Source organism: Nannospalax galili, unplaced genomic scaffold (assembly GCF_000622305.1).
Source record: "Nannospalax galili isolate Female #2095 unplaced genomic scaffold, S.galili_v1.0 scaffold578, whole genome shotgun sequence".
Lineage (NCBI taxonomy): Eukaryota > Metazoa > Chordata > Mammalia > Rodentia > Spalacidae > Nannospalax > Nannospalax galili.
In genome coordinates, this window is record NW_008342282.1 from 6263458 (window position 1) to 6275242 (window position 11785).

Genomic DNA, 11785 nt, shown 5'->3' on the forward strand with positions numbered 1-11785 from the left:
TCTTCCTTCAGCTCTATGATTACCTTGTTTGTGTGTTCTTTAAATTCACTGAATTCTTTTATGACACTCATCATTGTTCTTTTGAGTTCCATGTCTTGCATTGTCTCTAGGGGGTTCTCATTGTGCTCCTCTAGAGGATTACTGGTATTTGGTGGGGATATGTTATTTTGGTTTTTCATGTTATTATTTTTTCTCTGTGATTTTGACATGTGAATTTCTTTTGTAGTTTCTGACTCGTGTGATACTTGGGTCTTCAAGTTTAGTTCTGCTTCTTTTTTTAAACTTTATGTGTCTTTGTGATTTACTTGTTGGGTATGAAGAGCTGGTTTGTCTAAGCTTCTGGTTCTCTCTTTTGATTTTATATTGTTGTGGCCGGATTGATTTTGTCTTCAGGAGTTCCGCGGTGGCCCAATTCCAATGTGGGTCAGAAGTTTTCAGACTTTCTCCTTAGGTCTGGAATCCTCTAAGAAAGATTTTGGCCTCAGGAACTTGGGTGTTGGACTGACCTGAGACCCTGGCAGTGGCCGCGCCACCACGCACGGATGCAAAGGCAGATGGGGTGGGAAGAAGCCCCAAGATTTCCCAGGGAGTGGATTGAGTAGCTGGGTTGTTCTGGATGCAAAGGATGAGGGAGAGGAAAGGTAAGCCTCGGAGCCCCAGAAAGAGGTTGTCAGCCCCAGAAAGAGGCTGGCAGGTGTTTCAGGACCAGGGAAGTAGAGAGCGGTGAGGGTGGGGCCAGGTCCAGAAGCCGTGCTCCTGGGGCCCAAGAAAGGCACTAAGTTGGTCTGGGTGAGAAGGATCAGGAAGCAGTATTGGTTCCCCAGGTGTCTGGGGCCCCAAGACTAGGAATGGCACAGGTTGCACACTAGGAGTAGCAAACAGCGGGGGAGATGGAAGGGTGAATGTGGCTTGGGGAGTCCAGGCATGGAGAGCTGCGCTACTGACTTACCACAAGAGGCCTGAGGCTAGGAGTCGTGACTAAAATATTTTAATAATAAAATAAAATTATGGGTGGGGCCACCCTCGGGACACAATTCCAGGGACAGTTCCAGCAAGACAGTTCTATCAGCACAGGTCTAGGAGACAGACAGATAGATCCAAGAGATGTCTAGGGGAATGAATGTCCTTTGAGTTCAGCCCCACTCTTAAATACTAAATGTAAGAGTTAGGCTATTCATTCAGGTGATCACGATGTCAGCATAGTCACAACACAGAATAGCATAATAGTTCCCTCTTACAGTCCCCCTTTCTGAGGTTCCAGTGTTTCAGTTACCTGCGGTCAACTGTGTTTCAAAAACCCTGAATGGAAAAATCCCAGAACTAAATAATTCATGTTATATTACATGCCTTTCTGAGAAATATGATACCTAACCCACCTAGCTTCATCCCACTGGGGATGTAAATCATTCTTTGTGCAATATGTCCTTGTTTTATACATCACCCACTATTAGTCACTTAGTAGCCATTTCAATCATCAGATCACCTGTCACAGTATCATAGTTCTTGTGTTCATTTCTTTAGTCAATTATGGCCATAAAGTAAGGAATAGTGATGCAAGAGTGTTGGGGCACTAAGCCTGGGAGGATGGATTATGTGGCAACATTGGAGGGTGTGTAGAAAAAACATCTGCCTTCAGGGTTCAGCACTGCATGCTTCAGGCATCCACTGGAGGTCTTAGAATGTGCCCTCTGTGGATAAGTGGGTACTACTGTTCACCAGTTTAGATGGAAGCTCTTAAGATCAGAATCTCACTGAAGAGCTTAAGATGCAAATGTCTTCAGCATACCCATAAATTTCTAATTGTTCAATTCAGTTTCACTACTTCATGGCCCTTTCTTTTGTATTGGTGGAGTATATTAATATGGGGTCTTGCTATACAACTCGGGGGGGGGGCTGCTACTCTTTGTAGCCCAGAGTGGCCTCAAACTCATAGCAACCTTGTCTCAGTGTCCTGAGTGCTTGGACTGTGGGCGTATGTACCATTCCCAGCTTGTCACAGTCTTTTTGTTGTGACCCAAGTGTTGCCCAGTAATGATTATACTCTAAGGGATAGTTTAGCAGCCAAGGAAAATGGTGAATGGTGACAAATGAGCCATTCAATTGAGGCCAGAGATTTCTCTCAAAAGCTCCAGAGCTTGGGTAACCTCAATTCCAATATGTTGGCACCCCTCCCCTTGCCCAACATTCCAGAAGAAACCTATTTGTCTGGGCACAACATCAGGGCTGGTCCAGTGAAGACAAACTCCTTTAGCTACAAGAGTTCCCAGTGTTTCCTGGAACCTGGCATCTCCCTGGTGCCAGGAAACATCATGGTGCAGCCAGTGTGTATTTATCACTCCAAAAAAATCTGATTCCCACTCCAGGAAAACAGAGAAAATATGCACAAAATTCTGAGTTTGCAGCCAGTTACCTCTATTGATGTCACATTTATAGCCAGGAATTTTCATAAAAGCAAGGAAAATGCCTTATTGATGTACTCTTGTTTGGAAAAAGAGGGTTGCTGCAAACTTGGGGGCAGTGAACTTGTCTTCCTCTCGTATTGATCAAACTCAAAAGAAAATATCAAAAGCACAAAGCTTTAACTGGAAACCATTAGTACTCAGGAGCAAGTGTCTGATGTTCATCTTCATTTAACTTTGTTTTTCTGTTCATTTTCATCATGTCTTGCTTGCCTGAGGGGGGGAGAAAACATAAATAAATAAATAAATAAACAATAAATAAATCTTATGTAGTAAGGGAGTTGTGGTCCCCAGAGGGTCAAGGAGTCAAGACTTCTGTTTATTCACAAGACACAGATGGCAAAGGGCACTACAGTGAAAACCATCTTCAGCTCCTTCTTTCTCACCCATTCAGGCTTTGCTGCTCGCCTGATCCTACCTACTGTGACATGGACACAGGCCATCCTCCCATAGCTCAAAGGAGTCATGGTTCCATTTGCTGACAGGGAGAGGATGCGCTAAACTGCCACCTAGAGATAAAGGGCTCTTGGCATCATTAATAAGGCTCTGATGGACACTCCTCAATTTTGTTTCAGCCTTCAAGTTGTAAATATAGCTTCTCAGCTGTGTTTCATTCACCCTTTCATGTGCTGTTTTACTTTAGGAAATGTTTTCTTCCCATCTAAATTTGTCTTGGCTCTGTCTCCCTCGCTAAGAATTACCTTTTTCTCATGATTAAAGATACCTTTCCTTGCCCTCCTAAAGGTCTGTGGATTTTCAGAGTTGTAGCTCAGATAAAATAAAACATAGGCTCGGTGTCCCAGGCTTTTTCCTTTTCTCAGAGTGTGAGACCTAGCAACAACAAAACACTCTTAGCACTTCCAAACTCAAACTTTGGCCAAAGCAAGTAATTCCAATGCATCTGTAGGTAGTTTATTTTAGTGGGAGCCCAGCTTGCACCAAGGCACAAATGTTCTTGTCTTTTTCTCTATAAAAACAGTTTTCTAAGTGGATTCACTCTAGGTTGGGTTTTTGTCATTACTGTTTTCTATTTTCGTTTTCTGAGCAGTCTGACTTTTGGAATTAATTCTGAAGAAATAATATTTCCACGATAGACAATACCAACATCATCTAAGGTCATCTGGAATACACAGCCCAAGTTCAGTTCTTCTCATTACAGCTTCTGGACACACTAGCGTTACTTGTTAAATCCCCTCGGCATCCATGCTATTTTAATCAATGCTGCACACAGGCAGCAGCTGAGTCTGTGAACTGGCTTAGGAATCGAAAGCAGAGCCAGAGGACTTCTGTGACTGGAAAGGAGAATATAAATTCTGGAGAAAGCAGACTTAATCTACATTGTTTCCAGCATGGACATACGAAGGACTTCCGGCAGAACCATAGAGAAGGAATCAAACAGGGCCTATTAATGATCACTGCAAACTAAGGGATTGGAGTTTGCTTAATGAAGTAGTAGTTTGTTTTTAAGGCATGACAGTAACAGAAGCTGGATTCTAATTGTCCTTTATCTCTATAAAACACTTGATTGGAGTGTGGTACCACAGCGCAAGCAGCACCAGGATTACACTAAATGGAGGCTCTTTCCAACCTCTGGATCTCATCCAGAGAGGGCTTTAAAAGTGCTTACCCAATGAAACTCAGAAGAAAGGACTGAGAGAAAGAATGACAGAGGAAACACAGCTGGGGGAGAAGCCACACCTGCTGCACATGTTCTGTGCCCTAAATTTCACAGCATCCGCTACCAGGGAGGCTCATAAGCAGGGGAATGAGGTAGCAGCTGAGATTAGAAAAGATGGTGTCTCCACCATCACAGACAGCATGTGAGAGGCAATGGCTCCCACTTTAAATCCAGTCATCACTGATTCTGCTCTTCTCGCACAATGGCAACTTGAACAAATGGGGAAGAGGTTCCTAAGTGACTTTAGGCACTATTCTTGGTTGTATCATGTGCTGTGAGTGAGCTCCTTTGAATTCTCCTATAGCAAAGGATGTGGTAGGACCCTGGAAGTCCCAGAGTGATTAAACAGCATCATCTTTTCTGTACAATGGGTCTATAGAAAACAGACACAGTGAGTGTTCACACTCAACAAATGAACACATCTGTCACTTTTCATTGGAATAAAATCTCCACGCTTTATTTCTAGTTTCTTTTTCATTTCATCATTTAAGATGCTCCTGGAAAAATAAGTAGCCACTCCATGTAGCAATGCAAAATCTTCACCCTTCTTAAAGGAAATGAAAATATATTCTTCTAACTTCTAAAACCATCTTATTGGTCATTTACAATTGCTGTACAACGCTCTATTTTCCTGACAGTTACTAAAATGGATAAAAAATTCTAGATCTCTGTTTGTATTCCAGCAAAGCTATTAGTATCACAAGACACCATATCTCTCAAATGTTAAATACCACAAGCATCAATAATTGATTCTGAAAACTGGTAATCTCCCAAATCCCAGTGATCCAAGAAGCCAGATATTTGGCAACGTGGGAAAACACTACTAGAAGACCAGGGCTTAAGTTCTATTTCTGTCTCATCTGACTGCAACATATCATTGAATCTCAGAGTCTTCCTCTGAGAAAAGATTAAAAAGACAGAGTCCATGAAGATGCCATGCAAGTATGAGATACTATGTTTAGTTGAATAGTATCCTTCTACCTGTTCACCTATCAGTTGTTGGCTATCTCTGGCCTATGCGTCTATGTACATGAACACACAAACATAGGTATTGTGGGGGGAAAGGTGGTTCATGTTTAACATCATCATCTTGAAGGAGTTCATTAGAAATTAAAAGTTCAAAATTCAGTGGTGCATTGCCTATAACATCTACCCTTTGGTGGCTGTCTCAGGAGAACTGCAAGTTGAAAGCCAGTCTGGGCTACATAGTACTTTCCAGACTAGTCTGTATTACATTAGCAAGTTTTCATCCCAAGATACTAGAAAAAATGAAAATAAATCCTTCTTCCCATCATAGAATAAATATCTGAAAGAATTTCACCAGAGAATCTCACCACTTGGGCATTTCAGGGGCTAAAAATCACATTAGACAACGTCCTTATCATCTGCCAATTCAAAAATGCAAATGAAAAACTACAATAATTACCTTCATATATCCTCTAGAACAGCTACAACAAACCAGTATTGATAAGGGTAAGTGGAAAACCTGGAAAATTCACAGCACGCTGGTGGGAATGTAGAGTGATAGTCACTTGGCAAATAATTTGGCAGTTTCTTCCAAAGTTGAAAATAAATTTACCATATGCCGCAGAAATTTCACACTTAGTTTCCTACCAAGGAAAAATGAAAGCATGTGCCAAAGACATGAGCACAAGTGTCCATAGCAGTGTTATTTAAGATAGCCCCCAAGCCAGAAACAAATGTCAGTCAACTTGTTCATAGTGAAACAAAATGTAACACCTCGTACAGTAGAATTGTATTCAGCCTTAAGAAGAGAATGAACTACTAATCACTGTTATAATTTAGAAGTTTACGAACGATACACTAAGTAAAAAGACCACAAATTGTATGGTTCTTCTCATAAATCCCCAGCAATAGCAAATAGGTGAGGACACAAAACAGATGTCTGATTGCCTTGGATGCTGGAGACCGCAGCAGCTGATTGCAAATCTGCTCAAATGAAATGTCGGGGTTAATGGAAACATTCTAAAACAAGACTACCATAGTGGTGCCTGACTCCATATATTTACTAAAAATCAATGAAATGTGAATGTATCATGACTGACTTCATGATATATGAATTATATCTCAGTACAGATGTTTTACAAACACTTATAAACAATGAAGAGGACACTTTGTAAAATAATTATAAATAAATGAAAGTAAAACAACCTATAAAATCATTTTACATGAATACCATGGTATATTAATGTACTGTCCTTTAAAGAAAAACATTCTTACACTGGGTGTGGTGGCATGTGCTTTTAATCCCAACCCTCCCTCAGAAGGCAGAAGCAGGCAGATGTCTGTGAGACCCAAGGCCAATCTTGTCCATATAATGACCTCCAGGTGGCTAGGATTAGGGAGACCCTGTCAAAAAAATAAATAAATAGGGGCTGGAGAGATGGCTCAGCAGTTAAGAGCACTGACTGCTCTTGCAGAGGACCCAGGTTCAATTCCCAGCACCCACATGGTGGCTATGAACTGTTCTTAACTCCAGTTCCAGGAATCTGAAGCCCTCTTCTGACTTCTTCAGCACTGCACAAGTGCACTCCCATACATGTAGGCAATATATTCATACACATAAAATAAAAGTAATAAACAAAAACAAATAAATACATGTATATATTTATATGTATCTATATATAAATATAAATGGAAATAGAAGTAAATATTTTATGAGCATTTGTCAAGATAAGTCAACCAGGTGATGTAAAGAATTTAGAAGAGGTTCCGACACACAAGAAGCATAGAGTTCATACAGTGTAGGTACTGTCTAGAGATATCATGTCACTATCATGTCCCTACCAAGTATATTCTGTGATGCCATTTCTTTTGATGTTCTTTTTGTGATGGAAAATGGGTATTTATAATAATCCCCTTGAATTGCTATAAATAAAGCCGGTATTAATAAAGGTTCTTCAAAAGGATTTGGGAAAATATCACAGATGAAAAGTTTAGAGTATGGTGAATTACAAAAAAAATGAAAAATGTGATCTACAGAATATTTCTGACTTTATTTTTATTTTAGAAGGAAACACAATCAATTTAGAATAACCATCATAGTCTTTTTTATTTTCTCATTTTCTCCCTTAACTAAACATTTTTCTTATCAGTTACAGGATGAAGGAAAATGGCCAACTTTAGAGGTGATAAAATTAGAAGGTACACAAGTTGATATTGATAGTGGCAGGGGAAAACCATTTGTGTTTAATTTTGTGTCTCGAGCTGGAAATAGAATTTTTTTTCCTCTGTGCAACTTCAGACCAAGAAATGAAAAGGTAATTCATTAACCTTTTGCCTTTTTGGTTTTACTTTCTGTAGGGGAATGCTTCATAAGTAGTAGGTTTGCAGGTTCTTGGAATTAGAAATAAGATAAAGAACAACAAATTTATAGTATAGGTTTTATAAAATACAAGAAGTTTAAAACTTCATTACTCCTTCATTTTTATAGAATTTTCAGAGAATATAGCATATTCTGCTAGCATTACTACTTCAGATCTCCATATTTTATGTTTTTAATAAAGTTCAATACTACCCTAGTTCACATCTAGCTATTTATATCCCATATTCTTAGAAATAACCAGATTTATAAATTTTAAAGTAAATATATGAATAGTTTTGGCATAAAAGTAACATAACATTATATGGAACAATACATTAAGTTAGATGAGCTAAACGTATGTAAAAACAGCGGTGGTGGTTTGAGAGGAAGTGACTGTTGACATTTTATAAGCATATAACCCACAAAAAGGGATGGTGTTTACATATTCAAAGATGGTAACCTATGAGCTCTCACCACTAAACACATACTGATGTGTCTCTCTGGGGGGAATGGAAATCACAGGCTATTTCAGTGAGTCAACTGAAAACCGTGAAGAGCTCCTAAGCTAACTGCAGGGTAGAGTACAGTGAAGAATAGAGAGTTGATGGCAACATGGTACCAAGTCCACAGTGTCTAGTTTTAATGCATACCTTTGACCCAGCTCCAATCTTAGGGAGTATAAGCTTTGATATAGCTTGGGCAACAAAATGCTTTCCCTATTTGTAAAATGGTATGCATGCAAATAAGTACTGCTCTAAAGAATAAACAGGGACATATGAGAGCAACTTGATTCTATTTCAATAGATGCACAATATTTATTGGATATCTAACATGATCAAGGCACTGTTTTAAGGTCTGTGTGGATTGTTAGTATGATGAAGAGCCAACCCTTGCCAACACCAGCCTCAAAATAAATAAAACAAAACACAGACTCTGAACTCAAATGATGAAGCATTTAATCTAATATTTTGAATACAAAATAAAAGTTGAGAAGTGTTATCGGAGAAGACATATGGTATAGGAATTGAGAATAGAGAGAGAGGGCTTGTGAATGTGAGAATGAGGGAGTTATTTATGGAAAATTTATACATACAAAAAAGAAATGGAATGCAAGAGGGCAGGGAAAATAAACTTAGCTTCAGGGAGAACAACAAGCAGTATGGTTTGATTGGAAGCTGTGGAATTTAAAAGAAAATTGAAAAGGATTGGCAGCTTGGGGGTGGGGTGGATATGCTGATGTCAGGCTAAGGAGTCCTCAAGACAGGACACCAATGGCAAACTAACAATAGCCACTTATCCAAGGACACTCAAGAAAGGACATGAGGCAGTGTTCACTTACCAGTCTTCATATTTTAGTAGCCAGTGCTTGATAGTTAATATAGCAATTGTTACCTCCACTGCTGTCAATAATAAATTCCATTCCTTGGAAAACAGTGAGTGAGCTTTCTCTTAAGCATTGATTAAATGATAATAGAGGTGGGAGGGGGAATACCATTGAATTGCTTTAGATATGCCAAATAGATATTGCCACAAACTAACCTCAAATTTGGAAGAATGTATTACCTTCACCCAAGAACTTAGAGCAGTGAAATACATCTGAGCCTTAGGACATGAAGGCCAGATTCAGCAAGAGCAAGCTCCTCTATACACAGATCCCGGTGGATGGCCACTCTCATTTATTGTCTTTCAGGTGGCTTGAGGCAATGAATAAAGCATCCCATCCTATCCGCCAGGTAAGAGTTCATTGATACTTATCATTGCATTTCTTTTCAGAGGGGGAAAGGAGCAAGTTCAGTTATCCAGCCCACTGTGGAACATCTTAGTTCTGTTCTAAATGCTGGGAGAGGATTTTAAGTCAACAAGAGTTTTGCTTAGATCCTATAGGGTCGCTTTCAATCCTGCTGTTCTTTTCATTTTCAGGAGGGAATCACAAACTGGGGTGGAGTTTGTGTTTCACACAGAGCCATCCATGAGTTCCCCCATGATGACAACTAATGCTGCTGTTTTCTATTCACTCTCCAGTATAAGATCACAGGGATGTCTTGGGACACTGCTGTTGTCTTAGCAGCTTGTGGAGTTCCCCCATGATGACAACTAATGCTGCTGTTTTCTATTCACTGTATAAGATCACAGGGATGTCTTGGGACACTGCTGTTGTCTTAGCAGCTTGTTAGAAAATGAGTGTGTTGTATTCAGATAAACAGTTTCTTGTGTTCATCTTTGTTTTGTAGACACATTAAGCCAACTTTCATTATTCTTGTATATCCATGATCCCTAACTCTGGAGCAATATATTTTTACTTCAATCTACAGATTGTTAGTGACTTCCTAACAGCAGGCAAGCCACCACTGCAGGCCCTCAGGCACTGAGAAGCCATCTTTCTGAGCTCGTGGAGTAACAAGTTAAGGGAAAACTACTTCAATGCTCCGTTTTATGCTATGGCTATGATCTGTAATAAGGTTAAAGATTTCCTTTAAATGTGCTTATTCCTTCACAAAATGGCATACATTTATTATCTTCTCCACATGTTTTGACTTTTATACTTCAGGAAAAATTCAGATTTTTGGAGTTCGAATGTACCTTGCCTTGTAACTGTCCTTTCAGAACAATCACAAGCATCACCACGTGATGACAACAGGGTTTGTCTTTCATTTTACCTGGAACAAAACACTCAATGCACTCATCTATCGCTCCAATGCATCATCCTAATGAATCGATATATTTTTAAAAGGTATCTGTTCTGCTAATGCATTCAGAGTGTCTGTAGCAAAAAAAGAACAGCTAAACTCTCAACAGGCACCCACTTCACAGCAGAGAATACAGCACGCTCCGAAGCTCCCCGTTCTGAAATCTCTTACACAACCTTGTTAAAACTAAAGGGCAAAAATAAAACCAAACAAAGAAGAGAAGCTGGCAAGCACAAGCTGGCTGTGTCGATGAAGAGATGAAGCACTGTGTGCCCAGCCTTAGGTCAGAGTTCTCAGAAAGTGCCTGTTTCCCAGGCCTGTGGACTGAGAGGCTGCCCTCCAGGTTAGAGGATCTCCATTTATCATCAGCCTTCCACATCAGTGACCCGTGACCGTGAGAGCCTAAGGCTTGAGCTGGCCTGGGGCATTTAGCGTGTTGCTTTGCTTGAGGGGGGTTCAGATAAAGAAAAGCGTGAACCAGGGGCTGGTATTAGTCATGGTGAACTGTACCAGGAATGGGCCTAGGAGGACAATCCCTGTGATGTGTCAAATAGCAGATCAGGCAGGCACTAACAAACGGACATTAAAAACTCTTTGCAGAGGTGCCTATTTCCATTTCCTTTCTATATCAAATCTCTTGTTCTTTCACTGATATTCTTTTGATTCCTTCAGAATACAATAGAAACCAAAGAGAAATGGGGTATATGCGGACTTGAAAAGGGTGAAGAGTTTTCTACAGGCAGTGAATAAATTTGAGTTTTCTGGATGTAACTCAAGCAGTGAAATTATATTAGCAATAGAACCATTTAGGGTGCCAGACTCCTTAGAGTCAAATAGACTTGATATCTGTGTCACTGGCTGTATAGGTCAAAGTCAGATGTCCTTGTGCTATACCTGCAGAACCATGTCTGGGAAGATGTTACACTGCACAACAGTAGCCTTCCACCTCTGGCTATCAAAAGTCCAGAATGTCTCGGCCTTCTACATAAGCTGGAAAGAAGCACAGACATGTGGGTCCAACACTACTGCATTCTGAAGCATGGCTGCTTATATTTCTACAATAGCATTTGTTCCACCCAGGCTTCAGGTAAGGAACCAACTCTCACTTGAAATCATTGTAATAACAATAATATTATGGGCACCTTAGTGTTAATGAGCATTTGCCAGGCCCTGTGCTGTATGTTTTACTAATTCAAACCTCCACAGAAGAGAAACTATTACTGTTCTAATTTACAGTATGAAAATAAGCAACAAAGTCTATACCCCATGATGGCTAGTAAGTGATAAAGTAGGAGATGTAGCTGAGGTCAAAACAGCCAGGAAGACTTGACCCCTCACATTTGCTGTCTAGAAGTTAAAACATAAGCTTCTCATTCATTCAGCCATTAGAGATATTCAGATGTGACATTAGTCACTTTCTCAGGTAGAAATATCATCATCTTCTGGTGGTAACCCTAGTTTGGACAAGTGAAGAGAACAAAGAACATCAGCAGTCTGTTTTTCATGGGAAATTTGTTTAACTTCCTATAACTTACTTTCCTTGCTCATAAAATGGAAATAGCAGCAGTCTACTATATAGGACTGTGGTGAAGATTAACTGAGTCATTTCTATTCAAATGACATTGCATTAGAACTA

At 39.9% G+C, this 11785-nt stretch overlaps 1 protein-coding gene across 1 annotated transcript in view; it reads left to right on the plus strand.

Annotated features, from left to right (window-relative positions):
* Positions 1-11785, plus strand: part of LOC103738192 — a 127694-nt gene that overhangs the window by 103564 nt on the left and 12345 nt on the right. Inside the window, 4 exon segments of the mRNA XM_029565883.1 lie at positions 7254-7379; positions 7381-7418; positions 9153-9195; positions 11050-11236. Coding sequence (XP_029421743.1) covers positions 7254-7379; positions 7381-7418; positions 9153-9195; positions 11050-11236 — 394 coding nt within the window.